The sequence below is a fragment of the Capra hircus genome, chromosome 27, assembly GCF_001704415.2.
Source record: "Capra hircus breed San Clemente chromosome 27, ASM170441v1, whole genome shotgun sequence".
NCBI lineage: Eukaryota > Metazoa > Chordata > Mammalia > Artiodactyla > Bovidae > Capra > Capra hircus.
In genome coordinates this window covers 38,701,870-38,721,496 of record NC_030834.1, presented here as the reverse complement: position 1 = coordinate 38,721,496, position 19,627 = coordinate 38,701,870, and the positions used below count along the sequence as shown (strand labels likewise).

At 54.5% G+C, this 19,627-nt stretch overlaps 1 protein-coding gene across 1 annotated transcript; it reads right to left on the bottom strand.

Moving 5' to 3' along the window:
* Positions 1,044-18,765, bottom strand: XKR5 (XK related 5). The gene is made up of 7 exons (XM_018041815.1): positions 18,295-18,765; positions 15,798-15,981; positions 9,927-10,111; positions 8,156-8,365; positions 7,330-7,499; positions 3,875-3,986; positions 1,044-2,098 (listed from the first exon to the last, which is right to left on the bottom strand). The coding sequence occupies exons 1-7, from the start codon at positions 18,350-18,352 to the stop codon at positions 1,044-1,046; spliced, it is 1,974 nt and encodes a 657-aa protein (XP_017897304.1). The 5' UTR covers positions 18,353-18,765.

Sequence of the window (19,627 nt, the reverse complement as noted above, 5' to 3'; positions counted from 1 at the left end):
GAAGCCCGGGGTGGAGCCACTGATGCTGTTCTCCGCATCCTCCTGACAAAGATTCTCTTTGACAAAACCCTGCTCAGGCTCCCCTGAACTTTCCAGCCAAGTCCTCTTCCGTGCTCCTCTCTGCTTTGTCCAGTTTTAGCATGAATCCTCCTAAGTCAACTTGGCCAGAAGCCTCCACCCTCAGTATCTGATCACCTTCCACACCCGATCAGGTTCCTCAGTCACCCGATCTTACGACCCAGGATGTCTGACCTCACTGGTCTGCCTTCAGCAAGCTTCCTGTTACACTGGTTTAGCCAGAAGCCCCCTAACCCCGATGTTTCCTCTCTATAATTTTCCACCCACTAAGCCCCACTTGCTCCTCGGCTGTAAACCCCACTTGTCCACACTGACTTGAGTTGAGCCAGTTCTACACGGAGGCCTCTTCCCCTATTGCAACAGCTCCTGAATAAAATGTTTTCACCACGTCAACTCTGTCCAGCTCTGGCTTTTCTCAACTCTCCTTCTACAGGACAGAGGCCTGAGGTGTCCTGAGGCTTACAAGGGATTTCATAAAATAATGCAGCTAAAATACATTTAAAAGAAGAATGATTAACAACCACTTAAGTGTTATTAACAGAATAAAATAGGACTCTGGGTTTTACCCTTGAGTTTACTGGGGAAGCCACAGGAAGGATCATAGAGTTTGTCAGGGGCTTCCCTGATGGCTCAGATGGTGAGGAATCTGCCTGCAATGCAGAGTCGGGTTCAACCCCTGGGGCAGGGAAGATCCTCCGGAGGAGGGAATGGCTAATCAGAAGCAGGAGATTGGAAGGAAGCTTTTTGGTCGCCTCCCTCAAGGTGTTTGAGCAGGACTCCTATGCCAACGTGTGGCGGGTGGTGCTTGCAGGGACCTTAGAAACAATCTAATCCGGTTCCCTCGTTTTCAGGCTGCGCGGCGGACGTCGGAGGGGCTGTGACACACTCACGGGTGGAGGTGTCGGAAGTCCCCACCCCAGCGACCAGCCTGACGGGCCGGCCTGTGGGTCACCCACTGACCGTGCTCAGCGGAGGAAACCCGCCTCGGCCGCCAGCCTCGCCCTGCGGCCGCAGTCCCCGGCGGGGGCCGTGCACTTGGGGGTGGACGTGAGGCAGGGCGCGTCCGCCGGCCTCGGGCGGCCCTCGGGCAGCGGCCTCTGGGTACCAGCCGCGACGGGGCATCGCGGGGACTCCCGCTGCCCCCGGAGCCCCGAGCCGCCCCAGGCCCGGCCGCTGGGCTGTAAGCGTCCTCCGGGGCCTAAGATGGGGCTGAGGTCGGCCACGCTGAGGGGAAAGCGCTCGGAGCTGCCCGACCCCAGCCCCTTCCCGGAGAGGGACGTCGGCTCCCCGGGGGAGGGGAGCGCCCCTTCGGCGGTGGCGGTGGCGCTGAAGTACAGCGTGGAGCCGGCCTGCCCGCCCCCGCCCCCCGGGCGCCCCCCTGCACCCCTCACCCCCGGGGCGGCCCCAGCTCCCTCCTCTGAGCCGCCCTCCCGCAGCTGACGGCTTGCAGCTGACGGCTGCTGGGCTGGAGCTCGGTCAGGACTCTCGCTGGCAAAAGACAGGTAACTGGAGGTCTCGTCAGCCTCTGCTTTGGGCACCACTGGAAACTCGGAGCCTTCCTCTGAGGTTAGAGGGTCCCGGGGTGATGAAGGGGGCTCCTGCTGCGGGGGTGGGGGCGTCCTCCAGCCGCTGCGGTGTTGGCTCAACCCCCACTCAGGGGAGCAGAAGCGGGCCAGGCCATCTTCTCCAAAGACTGCATTGATCTTTGACACGTTCCCCGTCTTCAGAGCGAGCTTCACCAGAAGCCAGTGGTGGTGGCTGAGGAAAGAGGCCTCTCCCACCGTCTGGCTTTCCAGCCCAGCCTCTGGGGGCGCCCACTGTGGGCTGGGGGGCTTCCCCAGGCTTGGGAGCTCATCGCTTTCCTCTGGGCAGGGCCCCACGCTGTCTGGTCCCTCCCCTGCTGGGCCCAGGGCTTGTGGAGGAGAGTCCTCTTCTGCTTTATCGCCCTCTGTGGGGCCCCGCCAGATGTCTGTGGATTTCGGATGCAGCAGGCTGTAGTAAATGACCAGAGAGACACTGCCTGCAAAACAGGGAGGAGAAAAAAGCACAAGGTTACGTTCTCTGAAGTCCCGCATCCTCCCTGTGGTTTGCAGAATTCCGGGTTCTCCAGTTTTGAGTAGAGTGATATCTGGGATCCAAAACAGGACTCTTGTTGGAGCATCAGAAGGGGTATTTGGGGGAATTTAGGGCTTCCCAGGTCGTGCTGCGGTAAAGGATCCGCCTGCTAGTGCAGGAGAGGCAAGAGACGCAGCTTTGATCCCCGGGTTGGGAAGATCCCCCGGAGAAGGAAACGGCAACCCACTCCAGTATTCTTGTCTGGAGAAATCCATGGACAGAGGAGCCTGATGGGCTACAGTCCATGGGGTCGCAAAAGAGTCAGACACAACTGAGTGACTGAGTGTGCATCCATACACACACATACACACATACACAGTTCCAATAAGCTGCAAATATTTCTACTGTTAAAAAATGTAAGAACAGAGTTTAAATCTTAGAGATTTTATAACTTCTTCCTTGAAGGAGGCTCCAACCGAGTCCTTTAGATGTATGCGTGCATGTGTGTGAGACAGAGAGAGAGGTTTGATAGAAAAAGGTAATTTCACTTTCAGAAAACCGGGTCAAATACCCAGAACACAACCATCCACATACTGATTGATGGATTCCAAAGTGAAGGCAGAGAGAGATAATCGTTTCAAAAACAAGACCCAAGCAGAGGTTAAACATACCCATCAAAACCCCCATATCAAGGAATTTCCACGAGCAGCAACAAACTTCCTTTGTGCACAAACATCTGAATCACATTGTTGTCAGCTTCATTTATTTTGATCAGAAGTGTTGACTGCGGCAATAATTTATTTAGCAGAGCATTCCAGTAATCCTCCCACGTTATTTCCAGTTTCCTGTTGTACTGGACCAAGCGCCGGGTTTCAGGGAGCTCGTAATAAACAGTGTGAAGCCTGATATGGGGGCGGGGGTTGGGGGGTGGTGTGAGCTTTGGCAGGGCCAGGAAACGCAGCAAGGATGCAGCTAGAAGGAACAGACGTCCCCTCGCCTGCTGTCAGCATCTCTGGGGGAATGGGGTCAGAACTCCTAACGGAGGGTCACCCGGTGTTGTCTCTGCAGGGGGCACGGCTCAGGCCATTTCCACCCAGTGTCTTGAGTCTTCACGGTCAGTGGACAGGAGGGATTGTCCCCCTTCTCCTATGAGGAGCCCCCCGAGACCAAGAAAGGGGAGCTGACCCCATCCGCACCGCAGTCGCAGGGCTGTGTGTGTTCAGGGAAGACAGACTTTCCTCAAAAGCCTGCTGTTTAACTGGTTTCTTGGTGGCAGCCCCAGGCTGGCATGCAGTAGACACTCAATAAATGTTTATCCAGGCAGCTCGAGATGGAAGCTGGAGCTGCTGCTTTACAGCCTGGCTCCACCTCCCCGCTGAAGACTCTAGTCCAGGGCACTGGACAGTCGGGGTTCCGCTGCCCCCGGGAGCTGGGGGGAAGGGCCAGCCAGCCTGGCTCTGCCTGAGCCCCACCCCGGCCTCACCAACAGGCCACCTCTGGGGCGGCCCCTGCTTGGCTTGCGGCTCTGAGCACGACGGAGCGAAGGAGACAAAGGCCGATCCAGGCCCTCACGCCCGGGGGCGTGGCCTGGCCACCCTCCTCGCAGGGCCCGGCCCTGGTCTCCATCCAGCCGCTTCCAAGCCCCAATTCCTACCCCTGGGGTGAGCTGACCGCAAAGAAGCAAGTTGTGGGAGGTGGGTAGGGGACGGAGGGGGGCAGCGAAAGCGACCTCGGGGCTCACCGATCAGAAATCCAGACAAGACGCCTGCAACGGCCCCCAGGCTGGTCCACGAGGCTCCCTGGAGAAAGTCGGTGGCCAGCAACACGAGGATGATATTTTCGAGCAGCATCACCTGTGAGAACAGGAGAGTCAGCACGCCCTGCAGTGCACACAGCCTGGGCACGCTCCCGCCTCGCGATCTCCTGCAGCCCCTTCAGGGCTGGGGGTTCCCACTGCTGACTGGGTCCCCCTAGCAGCAGGGCAGGGCTGAGCGAGCCTCTCCCGCCAAGGGGGCCCTCCTGTTCTCACTGCAGCTTGCCAAGTATCTGCAGAGGCAGAAACGCACGAGAAGCGGAAGGGCACAGCTCGCAAGGCGGCAGGGGTCCCTTTGGTGAGTCGAGGGGGCTGACCGGGAATTCTTTGTTGCTTTATCTGTTGCATAGTCTCGTGTTAATTGTATACATGTTAGTTTTATCATGCGATAATTAAAAGTACCTGCAGAGCTCACAGTGACACTGGATCCCAGTGAGTCACAAACATTGATAACAATTTCAGAATGTTTTTTTTCCCCCAAATATTTGCCCGAGACACCCATCTCCTCCCGTCCCTGGGGACCGGAGCTCATGGTTCTTGGTCTTTTGGGCCTGGACTGAATAATCACCAGCTTCCTGGTTCTCCAGCTTGTGGAGGGTGACTGTGGGACTTGGTGGCGCTGTAATTGCATGAGAAAATCCCTGTAACACATTTCTTATGTATCTAGACACATCTCACTGGTTCTGTTTCTAGCGGTTGCATTTGTCAGGGCCCTCCAGAGAAACGGAACCAACAGGATGTGAATGCAACCACTTTCCACTGACAAAGATGCTCTTCTGGACCAAACTTGACTCAGACGGGCTCTCTGAGCACTCTTCTTGGCCTATAACAACTGCAGACCTGAAGCCGAAATGACTGTTTGAAACCAACACTAACGTACTTTCTAATAGCTCAAGCCTGCATCACTAGCGTGGTGACCCAGCCCCAAAGAAGTTCCCCCCTGAGAAAACTCGGTGCTGCCTGGAGAACTTACTGTTCGTTCTGGAAAAAACCTGGTCACGATGCAAAAATGGCCCAGACCCCCCCACGCAGGGGAGCTACTTTAGAAAGCCTGCAATTACACAGGTTCTCTCTGCTCCTCTGAAATGTCAGTCTCTTACCGCCCAGAGCCGTCTTCTCCAGGACCTGGGAACCAGCCCTCGGAAACACAGACATCCCAGGAGACGGCTCTCCCAGGTCTGTGTGTGTCAGTTGCTCAGGCATGTCTGACTCTTTGTGACCCCACGGATTATGGCTCGTCAGGCTCCTCTGTCCTTGGGATTTTCCAGGCAAAAATACTGGAGTGGGGTGCCAGTTTCTTCTCCAGGGGAGCTTCCCGACCCAAGGATTGAACCCAGTTCTCCCACACTGCAGGCAAATTCTTTACCATCTGAGTCACCAGGGAAACCCAGCTCTAAAGTGTGTTCACACTGCCTCCCGTCATGAATACGTGGGAAGTGTGTGAACAGTGGTGTGCAGATGGTGTGCAGTCACTCCCCGACTTTGGTGGAGACCACACTGTTCCCTGCCCCTGTTCCCCCTTTAAAACGTGCAGTCGCCTCCGCATAAATGGAGGTGAGGGGTCAGTCCATGCGGGACCCCTCTCCTTCCTGCAGTTGACTTAGCAGCATTTGCGTCCCTCGCCTTTCCTCCGTGTCTGGATCTGTTATCTCAGCACCATCCACATGCGCTCTCCCTTGGGCACCCCCCGGGTCCCACAGCCTACACTGTGCTTCTGCAGCTTCTCCCCACTTGGCACTTCCGCAGTGTCTAACTTCTGCCTCTCCTGCTTGATCGCTCGGAGCTCAGTGGTCCAGCGCCTAAGACGGCTGGAAAGAAGGAAGCATTTCCCCCCCTTCCTTGTGTGTGCGCATGTGCGCTCAATCACTTCAGTCATGGCTCTGGGCAACCCCTGCAGTGGGGCCCGCCAGGCCCTCGGTCCATGGCATTCTCCTGACGAGAACACTGGAGTGCGTTGCCATGCCCCGCTCCAGGGGATCTTTGGGACCCAGGGGTTGAATCCGAGTCTCTTGCTTCTCCTGCGTGGCAGGCAGATTCTTTACCCACGAGCCACCTGGGAAGGCCCCCTTCCCGTAAAACTCCCGGGACACGAGCTGCTGATGAGGGTGTGAACATAACAAAAGCAAGCAGAAGAGGAGCAAACGTGAAACGCCTCCTCATTTAGTTCTGCTTCTCAGGGCGCCTCTGGACATCAGCACGTGAGCGCCCACAAACGGACAATGAAATTCACCCTTTTTCGTTTGCAGTGTGTGTGGGCTGGGCTGGACCACACACCCAGCCCTCAGCCCACACGGTGTGAGGGGCCTGGTTACTCCCAGTTTCCAGATGTGGAGACTGAGGCTTGGCGTGACTCACCCAGTATCGTGGGTCCTCTGTGGGCCTGTGGCCTCGGGGGTCAGCGAGCTCTACGGGGCTCTCCTAAACCCAGAAGTGACCATGCCGTCACCTGCCCTGGACCGGACCTGCCTCCCCAGCTTTTCCCTTCACTCTGGTCTCCATCCTGAAGCACCAGCACCTCTGAAAGTCGCAACTTCTATTTTTGGTAAAGGCCACTCTTGGTTGCTTATTTCAGCCCAAGTTTATTATCTTATTTACTCTTCACAGGGACCCGGAAAAGTAGGTAGGTATTAACATTATTCTCTCAGCAACACCAAGAGGTGAGTTTCTGATGCGCTGATGAAAAAATAGGTCCAGAGAGTCTAAATTCTCAGTCACAGTTGGTAACAGTTAATGACAGAGCCAGGGTCCCCATGGAAGCCCTCTGGTTCCAAAGCCTCAGCTCTGAAGCCTGTGGCTGATCCAGGCTCTCCTTTGCCTCCTGCGATACAGCTCAACTTCCTGCCTCTCGTCAAAAGTGTCCCTGGTCATACGAGCAGGAAGTGATAATCCTATGCGATTCAGACACTGCTTTCTCTGCTGGCCTTGGTCCACTTTCTGCCTCTTTATTATTACTTGGGTACAAGCTTATTTCCTCTAATGCACTAGAAGCTGCCTACAGATGAGCATTATGTCACCTTTGTGCTTTTCACGCTAACTATGACCACAGCTGTAACTCAGCAATTGAGTTGATTGACAAGGATGTCACGCATATGACAAAGAATAGAAATGTGGTTATCTTTATCAGATGGGCTGATGTAGAGAGTCGCTGAAAAGCATCACCAAATATACCACAATCCTCGCTATGGTAACTACGTGGAAACAGACATCCGGTTGCTCCTTTCAGAGGTCATCATCTCTGCTCAAGACTATAATTCCTTTTATAGTTTCTCCTAAAATCAAGCTATTCCTTCACAATAGATATGCGTGCACAATTGTACACATGCGCACACACACACGCATGCATGCCCACATTCCATGCATACAGTAAAGTTAGGATCACTTGCCGTGTAGAACGTGGCCATCCTGTTTCTGGAGGGGCCGTCCCAGAGGTTGAGGTAGCAGAGGATGAACACGGCACCCACGAGCAGGTTGAAGAGCCTCCAGCGGCAGGTGCTGTCCACGATGTCACTCTGCTGAGCCACGAGCCAGAAGGTCATCACCAGCCAGTGGGCACCTGGAGAGAGCAGCCCCAGGAGTCAGGGCCCAGTGAAGGGGCAGGGCTGGGGGAAACAGGAGGGCTGGGGCAGGGACTCGGAATCCGGGGCCGTAACCCTCCTCTGTTCTGACTGCGTGTGACTTGGCATCCAAGGAGACGGACGAAAACCCAGGAGAGATCCGAGGGACACAAAACATTTAATGTCACGTGAGCCTTCGTGCATTCCTCTCGCTCTGGACACTCAGGGACACTCAGGGTCTCCCTCCACATTCCTGAACCTGGGCTGGCCGAGACCGCTTTGCCGGGCAAAATTCAGCCGGAGTCATGCTCATCCAGGTCTGGGCCCGATTTAAGAGGACTGGCCGCTCCCACCCCCTTGCTCTTGGAATTCTCAGCTGCCTCGTCTGAAGCCAGCTGCCTCGCCTGCATGGACAGGGTGGAGGGGCCCCGGGTGCAGGATGTCTGAACAGCCAGCCCAGGGAAGCCCCTCGGTGGGTCCAGATACCTGCGAGCCTACAGGGATGGCGTGAGGACCCTGCAGGCAGGAACCCCCAGCAAACCCCGGTTGGCCCTCAGAGGCCTGGTCGTTGCTCACCAATGGTTCTTTTCAGGCATTAAGCTCTGGGGTTGCTTGTCGTGCAGCCGTAGACGGTTGGGACAGCAGCTCAGCTTACCTGTGACTACCAGCACCCAGACACCGTAAGCCCGGAAGAAGAGAACCAGGCTGAGGACGCGAGCCCCGACCATGCCCATCCTCCAGAGCTGCTGGCAGCCGAGGGCCATCCAGGGTGCGGAGGGGTGGTCTGGCTTCATGGAGCCCAGGGATCGGGCGTAGCACACCAGGGCCCAGGAGAGCGTGGTCCAGGAGCACAGGGCACTCACTCCTGGAAGGCAAGCGGGACCCCATGACTGCTAACCGACAGAACCTGCCTTCACAGAGGGCATCGCCACCTCTATGCAAACATGCAGAAGAAACGAGGACTTGGGTACTCCTCCCTGCCAAGGCAGGCTGGGCTCTCCGTGGGTTCACACTTAAGGAAAAAAGGCTCAAGGGCTTACCTGGTGGCTCAGGGGTAAAGAAGCCATCTGCCAATGCAGGAGACATGGGTGTGATCCCTGGTCTGGGAAGAAGATCCCATGTGCTAGGGAGCAACTCAGCCCGAGCACCACGACTACTGAGCCTGTGCTCTGGAGCCCGGGAGCCGCACCTACCGAGCCCACCTGCCATGACTACTGAAGCCCCTTCACCTGGACCCTGTGCCCAGCAACAGGGGAAGCCACTGCAGCGAGAAGCCCGCACCCCACAACTAGAGGGTAGCCCCCACTCAAAGCAACCAGAGAAAGGCCCGCACAGCAAAACGAACACCCGGGGCAGTCAATAAATAAATAAATAAAATTATTAAAAAAAGAAAAAAAGCAGCCCAGCCACTGCCCCTCGGGCACCTCTGGTTTATGACGAAGCAGCTCTTAATAGCTCTGAACGTGGTATTTCATGTCAGTTGTACTTTGCAGTTCAATCCATACGCGTGCATGTATGTTGTGTCCAGCTCTGCAACCCCTGGTGAGCCATAGCTCGAAAGGCTCCTCTGTCTGTGGGATTCTCCGGGCAAGAATACTGGAGTGTGCGGCCATGTCCTCCTCCAGGGGAATCTTCTCGACTCAGGGATCAAACTCACATCTCTTCTATCTCCTCACTGGCAGGTGGATTCCTTACCACTTGGGCCACTAGGCAAACCCTCAGTCCATACGAAGGACCAGATAAGACCAGAACAGCAGGGGGTGCCAGGCCCGGAGGAGACACCCTGAGCCCTGGCCTGAGTGCTAGTGCCTCTGCCGGCGCCCGAGGTGTTGATCCCACTGCTCTCAAGGGGTGAGGCTCAGGCTGCACGGAGTTAGTCCCAGGAGAAACCGACACACTGATCTCACAAGGGGCAGCGCAGGCCTCCCCAAAGTGCTTTCAGGGTCCTCTCACCACCTGCAACTTTCCTCTCACGGACCGACCCCCAAGAAGGAAGTCCACCCCCTGGGAACTCACCACCCCAAACAAAAGCAAGTTTTAACCGTCACCTTGGGCATTGTAGGTAACATCCCTGGTGGCTCAGATGGTAAAAATCTGCCAGCAATACAGGAGACCTGAATTCGATCCCTGGTTTGGGAAGATCCCCTGGAGGAGAAAATGGTGACCCACTCCAGTGTTCTTGCCTGGAGAATCCCATGGACTGAGGAGCCTGGAGGGCTAAAGTCCATGGGGTCGCAAAGAGTCGGACACAACTGAGTGACTCACACTTTCACTTTTTCACTTTTGTGCACCGTAGTGAGCTTGGGCTGCCCTAACTCTGCCTAACAGAGGACATCTTAGGTTGCCAGGGTTTGCTAAACAAGGCGTTAGCTTCTGTCCCCCATGAGAAGTCAGGCAGTCTGCAGTCGGGGGTAGAAGTCACTCACCTGGCACGGGAGCAGTGAAGTCAGAGGCGAGGAAAATGTATGTTTGGACCAGCAGGTGGGGCCCGACTTGAAGCAGGGCTTCGAGGAGGCGCAGGGCTGCCAGATCCACCTCCCACAGCAGCAGCGGGGCCTGGGGGGCAGCTTGCCCTTCCTTCCAGAGGCTGGCGGACACAGCGTCCCAATGCCTGGGACAGAGGAGGGCCAGGACTCAGAACCGCACTGCGAGGGCTCAGTCGGACCCCTCTCCTGGCGTACCACCTAGAGACCGAGAGCCTTCTAGGGCCTAGCCCGCCACGTCCGCACCCCAGGTCCCTAAGCCCTGACTCTAGGCTGTGGGTGGCGCTCCTGTTCCCAGTGCGGGGACCCTGACCAGCGGACCTCACTCTGCCCACACGTGGAAGGGCCACTGGGTTGGGAGCTGGGAGCAGACAGGTTTGCTGGGGGCTCTCTCTGAGCCCTGGGAATCCTGAGCTTAGCCTGAGCCCCGTCTCTGACCCTGGGGCCGCCGGCGTCAGTCGCTCTGTGTGACCCTCTGGATTGTAGCCTGCCGGGCTCCTCTGTCCATGGGATTCCCCAGGCAAGAATATGGGAGTGGGTTGCCATGCCCTTCTCCAGAGCCTCTTGTGATGGGAATTAATGCAGTCCTGTTGAACGGCAGGGAGGGCAGGGGGCTACTAGGGGGTCTGCAAGACCAGGCTGGCCTGGGCACAGGGATACACTGGCTCCTCCAGTGGCGGCCACCTGCCTCACGTCCAGGAAAAGGAGTCAACACAAGAGAAAAAAAAAAAAAGTCAGTAAATATTCCTGTTTCATTCTGCTTCTGATAAACCCATCCTCGAAACCTTTCCTGATGCTTTAGTGTCATGAAAGCCCACCGGAGGTGCCATGGACCACCGTCCGTGCCACCTGGACGGTTATGCATGTATAAAAATGTCACTGCAGGCTCTAAGGACTTCAGGTTTTCACAGCAATTTCCCCCTCACCCTCCCAGGGGCAGGAACAAGGTGATCCCTACACCTGCCTGCAGCGGGGACAGGCGTGCCTGCCAAGTCCAGGGCGATCGCAAACTTCACTCCTATCCAAGTTAAGAAAAACTGGAAATCATTTAAACTTACTGATTCCTGAACCAGAGCTGGGTGTGCCTTTCAAGTTACCCCAAACGCCCTCTCCCTCTGATCTCCAGCCAGCGTTTCTTCAGCCAGAACAGGAGGGGGTCCTCTTTGAAATGTTCTTAATCAGGGTACCGAGAGCCCAGGAAAGGGGCTCAGGAGAAAACAGCTTTCCTTTTTCATGACTTGGATCCCGGAGTGAAGTGATTTCTCACTGAGTCTTTGAAGCTGTGATCTCTGACCCAAACAGAATGTTAAGAAAAAGCAGATGAAGACAAACCTGTAGCTGCCCTTTGGGTCCTGAATCCTCAGTTCTGGGGACACCCCAGCCCCCTTCCTGCTCTCCCAGCTGCCCCAGTTCATTCAGCAGGCATCTTTATGGGCTGCCCCCACCTGCTGGAGACTGCAGAGGCCACAAAAGAAATTGAAGACGTTCTCTAGAAGCCCAAGATTCAGTTATGGAAAGAATGCCATACACGCTCGAAGTTTTAAGCAGGAAGAAAGATGTGCCAATACAAGAGGGATGAGAGGGGTCCTGGGGAGAGAGGACAAGGTGGGCATAAAGGCACCCAGTGGCATGGTCGTGGTCCCTTCTCCCCGGCCCTGGCCACCCCCCTTCTAATTTCTCTGTTTCCAGCTACTCTAAGCACCTCATGTCTGGGGCCCAGTAGCTCAGACGGTAAAGTGTCTGCCTACAATGCGGGAGATCCGGGTTCAATCCCTGGGTCGGGAAGATCCCCTGGAGAAGGCAATGGCACCTCACTCCAGTACTCTTGCCTGGAAAATCCCATGGACCAAGGAGCCTGGTAGGCTACAGTCCAGGGGCTCACAAAGAGTCAGACATGACTGAGCGACTTCACGTCACTTCAAGCACCTCATGTAAGTGGAATTATACATGCGCCTTACTGCATCATGTCCTCGAGACTCACCCATGTTGCAGCGTGTTACAGAATTTGCTTCTGTTTTCCATTGCATGTAGAGACCACACTTTACTTATCCTTTCATCTGTTAATAGACACTTGGGTTGCCTCATGTTTTGGCTATTGTGAATGATGCTGCTACGAACATAGGTGTACAAAGATCACTTCAGGACACTGCTTTCAACTTGTTTGGATATTTACCCAGAAGTGGACTTGCTGGATTATACGGTAATTCTGTGTTTAAGTAATTGAGGAAGTACTATACTGCTTTCCACAGCAGCTACACTATTTTACACTGTCACCAACAGTACACAAGGGTTCTAATTTCTCCACATCCTTGCTAACATGTTATTTCCTGTTCTTGGTTTTTTTTTTTTTTTTGGTGGTGGTGGGGGATAGTAGCCATCCTAATGGGTGTGAGGTGGTATCTCATTGTGGTTTTGATTTGCATTTCCCTAATGGTTAGTGAAGTTGAACACCTTTTCATAAGCTTATTGATGGGAATGTACATTAGAAACTTTTAAATGTTAAATTTATACCCATCGATATTAAGCTTGCCTTACATATCCTTAAAGCTCATCTCAACTATCTTTGTAATAATTTTTCCCTTCCACTAAACAAATATTTTTAACCGAAAACACAGGCTCAGGATGAGATGGTTTAGGTATTCTTCTATCATCTCATGCTGTGTTTACAAATGCATTTACAGGCTTAAAATTTTTTTTACTCAGTGGTAACATACGGCACCCGACTCCAGTACTCCTGCCTGGAAAATCCCGTGGACAGAGGAGCCTGGTGGGCTGCAGCCCATGGGGTCGCTAAGAGTCGGACACGACTGAAGCGATTTAGCAGTAGCAGCAGCAACATGTAGCATTAGAGTAGAAATATAAAAACAAAATGTAACTGACTTTGTTTAAACAAGTAGTTATTAATGTCAAGTTCTTTGGAACAGTCAGACTTAACTTATCGGTATTTTTTGGAATTTTTAAAAAATACATGGGACTTCCCTGGCCTTCCAATGGTTAAGACTCTGCACTTCCAATGCAGGGGACACATATTCAATCCCTGTACCTGGTGGGGGGACTAAGATCCCATGACATGTGGCTGGATAAAAGAAAAAAAGGAAAACATTTATGTTTTAACTCCTTGAACTTTTTATAAGCTACTTTATGTCAGGAGGTTTTTATTTAATTGGTTTCTCTGTAGTTAGTACAGTCTCCTGCATTGTATCAAGCCACATGTGTGCTAGGTCATTCAGTCATGTCTGACTCCTTGTGACCCCATGGACTGTAGCCCATCAGGTTTCTCTGTTCATGGGATTCTCCAGGCACGAAATGGAGTGGGTTGCCATTTCTTCCAGGGGATCTTCCAGACCCAGTGATCAAACTGGGTCTCCTGCATTGCAGGCAGATTCTTTACCATCCAAGCCAGAATCCCATTTTAAAAAGGTTCTTCTAGTCAAAGCTATGGTTTTTCCAGTAGTCATGTATGGATGAGAGTTGGACTATCAAGAAGGCTGAGCGCCGAAGAATTGATGCTTTTGAACTGTGGTGTTGGAGAAGACTCTTGAGAGTCCCTTGGACTGCAAGGAGACCCAACCAGTCCATTCTAAAGGATATCAGTTAGGAATATTCATTGGAAGGACCTATGCTGAAGCTGAAACTCCAATATTTTGGCCACCTGATGTGAAGAGCTGACTCATTTGAAAAGACCCTGATGCTAGGAAAGATTGAAGTCAGAAGGAGATGACAGAAGATGAGATAATTGGACAGCATCATCAACTCAAAGGACATGAGTTTGAGTAAACTCCGGGAGTTGGTGATGGACAGGGAGGCCTGGGGTGCTGCAGTCCATGGGGTTGCAGTGGACTGAGCGACTGAACTGAACGGAACTGATAGAGAATTAGCAAACAGAGTTCCTTTGGCTCCACCTAGAGGCGCTTTTACTGAACTGCAGTTTGCTGAGAGGCTTCTTGACTGACCCTGATTGGGAGTCCATTACAAAATTCCGTGTGGATTTGCTTAAAGACAGTTCATTATCCAGTGTCTTCTTTGTGAAAGCCAGATATGCTGGTTTCAGGATGAGAAATAGATTTGTTTTCTACTTTAACTTTCAAAGCTTTCTTCTAAGGAAGTAGATTTCCATTTGTTCAATTTTTTTTAAACACAGAAACACTGCAAACCACGGAGCTTCTTATGTTAACAAAACTCAGACCCAAATTTACGGTTCACCTCGAGTAACTGCATTTTGCCATTACCTTCTTTTCCAACATTCCCTTCCACTTCCTGAATGTTCTCATTTCTTTTCTTTCTTCTTGCCTTTTTTTTTGGTCCTTTTAAATTATATATATATTTTTTAGTCACCTTAACTGACTTTTAAAATAAGAAGAGATATAGATGACTATTTGTTTTTCCTAGTTTCTAATCTTTATGTATCTCTTCATTTATTTCCATTAAAAAATGTATTTAGTATTCATGACATCATTGGAGAGACTTGGGGAAGAATAAGGGGGTCAGTGTTGGACACCAGCATGAAAGTGGACACATGACCCTGACCCTGCCCCACTTCTGAAAAAGGTACTGGATCAGATGGGCTGGAGGGTCCCCACAGGACCCCAGAAGGCAGACTTATCTGACAATTATTCAGGAAGCTTCTCTCAAGTGACTGGCGCAGACTTTACTCTTCTTCTGAGCTATGACATGTTTGCTTATGGGAAAGCTGATTCATTTTTTTCAAGAGGTGGTCTGTCTTTGAGGTCACATGCTTGTTGGCTATAATGTACCAGGTGGTCCCCAGAAGGACTCGAGCCCTTAATGGTTTTCAGACCAAGCTGGGCTGAGAGAAGCATCTGCACGCGTGAGTAGTGCCCACGACAGGCTCCAATCCCCCCGAGCCAGAAGGAAAAGCCGCCTCTGCTCTCTCCCCACTGGTCAGAATCTCATCTTTTCAGAGAAACCACACAGCTTGAACACAATGGCCCACCATTAGGCTAAACTGGTGTGGCTGAAAATGCTTTTGGTGCCTTTAGAGATGGAGGGTTCCAGCTCAGAGAATCCCAGTGAAATTTGGCTAGCTGCGTGATATCTTTATAAGAAGCACCCTCTGGGGTATTCCCAGGGAGTCCAATGGTTAGGACTCTGGGCTTTCACTGCAGAGGGGCCCAGGGTTCAATCCTTGGTCAGGGAACTAAGATCCCACATGCCTGGCAGCAAGGACAAAAAAAAAAAAGCACCCTCTGCCTCCAACTTGAGATTCACTTCCTCCTCAGAGTCTGCTGAGACACCATAAAACTCACTTCAGTTCCTCTAAAGAAAGCCTTGGGCTACAGCTTGAGGGCATAAAATACCCAGCAGCAAGCCTGAGATCTGAGACTAGACAACCACTCCTTGAACGGCCTTCCCACCCTGGCGCCTTCCTGCACTCTGAGCAAAGGGGCTGCGCTGGTCTGGTCTCCCACAGGCCAGCCCGCTGAGCACTTGCCTGTCCAAACTGCCTTTTATGAGAAACGTTGGCCCTGGCTCGCCTGGAAAATCCCATGGATGGAGGAGCCTGGTGTGCTACAGTTCATGGGGTCGCAAAGAGTCGGACATGACTGAGCGACTTCACTCACTCTTGGTCCTGGCACTCAAATGGTTTCTTCTCGCAATAAAAACTTAATACAAATGTCACCATGCAACCTACTCCGCTGCTTCAATCTGTGCCGCCCTCCTGGGGTGACGGGGTGGGGTTCACACGGGCTGCCCCGAACTGACTCACTTTCTATGGCTTTCTATGTGCGGAACGACTCTCTTATCTCAGGTGTGAAGTCACCCAGCGGGGTGAAAGGGGCTGTCTGTTCTTACCGCTTCCACACGCCGAGCTGGAGGAGGTGCAGGACCACCAGCAAGCAGCCACCTTGACGTCCATCTTCTCGGAACCAGAGATAGCTCAGGCCCTGGACCAAGAAGCCAGGCAGTAGCACCGAGAGGACCAGCCAGGCCCAGAGGAGCCGGCCTGTGGTGAAGTCGTAAACCACAGCGCAGAGGCCTGGGGCCGAAGAGGAAGGACCAGAGGATTAGTGGGAGGCTGGGGGCGAGGGGCGCCTGGGCAACACTGCATCCCCAGAGTTGGCCGGGCTGCCTGCTAGACCCAGCCCGGGAGCCGGCAGAGCCCACAAGCAGCCTAGATGGGAAAGAGGTTGAAAGGAAGGGCCAGAGCTACCCAAAGGATCAGACACCACGGTCCAAGAAGGAGACTGCTGGATCGCATAGGGCCGCGTGCACAAAACACTGGATACTTAGCATGTGCTAACAAATGTAAAACCTTCCCTCTGGGGACAGAAGATCCTAAGACAGGGTCGGGTTTCCCAGGTGGTTCAGTGGTAAAGAATCTGCCCACAATGTAGCAGACATGGGTTTGATCCCTGAGTTGGGAAGATCCCCTGGAGGAGGACATGGCAGCCCACTCCAGTATTCTCGCCTGGGAAATCCCACAGACAGAGGGGGCCTGGTGGGCTACAGTCCCTCGGGTGGAACAAGGGTTGGACATGACTTAGCGACTAAACAGCAACAAGTAGAAGACAGGGTCAGGTAGCGGAAGGAGCTTGACCAATCTAATTTGGATCTGCCCTCCCTGATGAATGACAGTAGAGGTGGGTGCTGAGGACTCACAGGAATTGTTTGATACGACTGTTGCTTGGGTTTCCCAATGTTAGAGTTTAACATGGATTTATGGGTGCATAAGGCTGTGAATTGCAGCAGCAAGAGGGTACCAGCCCCGGGTACAGACAGGAGCCCTGCAGGTCTGGACTGAGAAGCTTGGGCAGCCCCTCCTTGGTCCACAGGCTCTGTGTTTTGTTGAGTCGCTAAGTCCTGTCTGACTCTTTGAGACCCCATGGACTGCAGCACACTAGGCTTCTCTGTCCTTCACTGTCTCCCAGGGGTCTGCTCAAACTCATGTCCGTTGAGTCAGTGATGCCACCCAACCATCTCATCCTCTGTCGCCCTCTTCTCCCGCCTTCAATCTTTTCCAGCATCAGGGTCTTTTTCAAGAGTGAGCTGTTCACATCACATGGCTGAAGTATTGGTGCTCCAGCTTCAGCATCAGTCCTTTCAGTGAATATTCAGGGCTGATTTCCTTTAGGATGGACTGGTTGGATCTCCTTGGTTCGGTCCCCTGCTCTAATCACCCGGCACACAGAGCAAACCAGGGTCCCCCAGGCAAAAAGCGTCTGGTGGAGTCACAGCCTCCCCAAGCTGAGGAATGCCCAAGCCCTGGCTGGGAGGGAAGGAAGAAGCTGGTCTGCGGCACCCCCTGGAGTGGGTGCTGGGACTGGGGTCCTTGTCTCATAGGGGGCGCTGGCCCCGGGCGGGAGTTTAGGTGCAGATCTCAGCCTGGCGCCTCCTCTGTGCACCTTAGAAACCTCAGGGGAACTGCACGGACCGCAGTCCATAAGGGCCCCGCTAACACTAGGTCGGGGGCGGGGGTGGGGGGTGGCGGGCAACTCGCTCCCAGGGGTCAAGTTCAGGGCCGGCACTCAAATGTGGTGCGAGCTGGGGAGGGGCGAGGAACCCTGGGGGTCTCGAAGCTGGAGCCCCATCAAATCCACTCCGCACCCGCCATCCGGGACCCCGCGGAGGAAGAAGAGCTGCAGGGAGCGGGGCAGAGAGCGGCGGAGGCCTCGGCGCCGGCACTGAAGGAGTTACACGTTCAAACTGGAAAGGCGCGAAACCGCTCCCCGCGCTCGCTCCGCCGCTGCTGCGGGACCGCGCTCAGCACTCGGCCTCGGGGTCCCCAACCGGCCGCCTCCGGGCAGGAGGTGAACTGTCCTCCAGAGCTCCGCCGACGTCGAGCTCGGTCCCACCCCAACCCGGCCCCAAACGGGTCCCCGCGCCGCCCGGACCCCAGGCGGGCGAGGGAGCGGGCAGGGACGAGCAGGGCGCGCCAGGCCCGCGTGCAGCGCCCCGGCCCCGCAGCACCGAGAGGCCTTCTGGAGGGAGGCGGGGGGGCGGGTCAGAAGTTCCCAGACTCCCGGCGAGGATCGCCCGTCCGCTGGGGACGAGGGCTGGGGCTGGGGGTCGGGGAGAGGATTGTGCATCCGCAGGGGAGGGGTCTCAGCATCCGGAGGACCGTGCGTGCAGCGGGGCGGGGGTCCATGCATCCTCCGGGGGATTTACGCCTCCCCGGAAGGGTCACGCGTTCGCGGGGATCCCCGAGGGGCTGGGCGGGGGTGCGGGGTGCCCAGGGCTAGCACTGGCGCGCAGTGCTGGGGTGCAGGCTGCCGCCGTGGCGGGGCGGGGGTGAGGGTTCCCGGGCGTCAGGGTGGGTCGGAGGGGCGAGCGTGGCCTGCCCCGCACTCACGCGCGCTCTGCTCGGCCGCCAGCAGCAGGGCAGACAGGCCCAGAACCCCTGCGTGCATCCTCCGCGCCGCCCGCCCGCCTCCTGCGCTCCCGCCCCTTCCCCTCTGGCCGACCCGGGACTGGGAGGTTTCCGGCCGGAGACCCCACTGCAGGTTGCGTTTGTGCTGGGCTCTTCGGCTCAACGTTTTTTCCCGGGTTTCTCTCGGGTTTTTTTCCCGGGTAACTAGACAGGGCGGAAGGAGGGAAGAGAGGCAGCTTGAGTGGTCTGGTTGCTAAGTCAGGTAAAGCACGGATTACGCCCGGCCTCTGGATGTGCGCAGCGGCGGACCCCCAGCCCTGTGACCGGCCCTGGGACAGGACTCGGTGAGTGTTAGGGCCGCGGAAACCTGCCCCGCCTCGAGCCGCTGAGCGGCAGTCTGGTGAACCACTAGTCTGAGAGCACACGGGCGTCTGTGGGAGGAGCTGACTTGGAACCGTTAAGGAGTCTTTTCGAAACCCTGGAGGGCATGAAAGCTGGCATCTTCCCGGTTTCTCACTCTTAAATCCACCATGATCTCTGTCCGCACAACGTTTTTTTTTCCTCCCCACATGGACTTGACGGTTAATCAAGATTCCCACGTGCGAGAAGTAAAACTGCTCTTTGGAAACACCTTCCCCCACGTGGTACGACCAGTCTTGGCCTTCCGCAATCTGCAGAAATTGAGTAGAGGGCAGAGGAGAGATTCAGGCAAGGCTTTACTGGGGCTCCTGGCTTCTTCCTTGTTTGGGGTGAGGGTTGGGGTGGGGTCAGGCTGGATGGGTGGCTTAGGTGGTTTGCCCGCCTCTTTGTGGTGGTGAGAGCAGAGGGTGCTCAGTACCCTACTTTTGTTCTTACACTGTTTTTGCTCCTGGCTCTCCAGAAATGACTGCCGAGTTTGTTTTTGTCTTTGTGTGTCTTTTGGGGTGAAGAATTCACCCCAACTGCACATGCATGCAGTTATTTTCAGTCTCCTACAGTTTCTTTGTATTTTGTAGGGTGCAAGCATTCCAGCACTGCAGCAAAGTGTCAGTCCCAGGCCTGTCTCACCAAGCGAAGTGAAGTCGCTCAGTCGTGTCCGACTCTGCATCTCCAAGGACTGTAGCCTACCAGGCTCCTCTGTCCATGAGAGTTTCCAGGCAATAGTCCTGGAGTGCATTGCCATTTCCTTCTCCAGGGGATCTTCCCGACCAAGGGATCGAACCCCGGGTCTCCTGCATTGTAGACAGATGCTTTGCTGTCTGAACCACCACATCTATCTATCTCTGTGTGTGTCTTATCTGTCTATCTAACTAGCTGTAGTTTAAGGAAGAAGTGA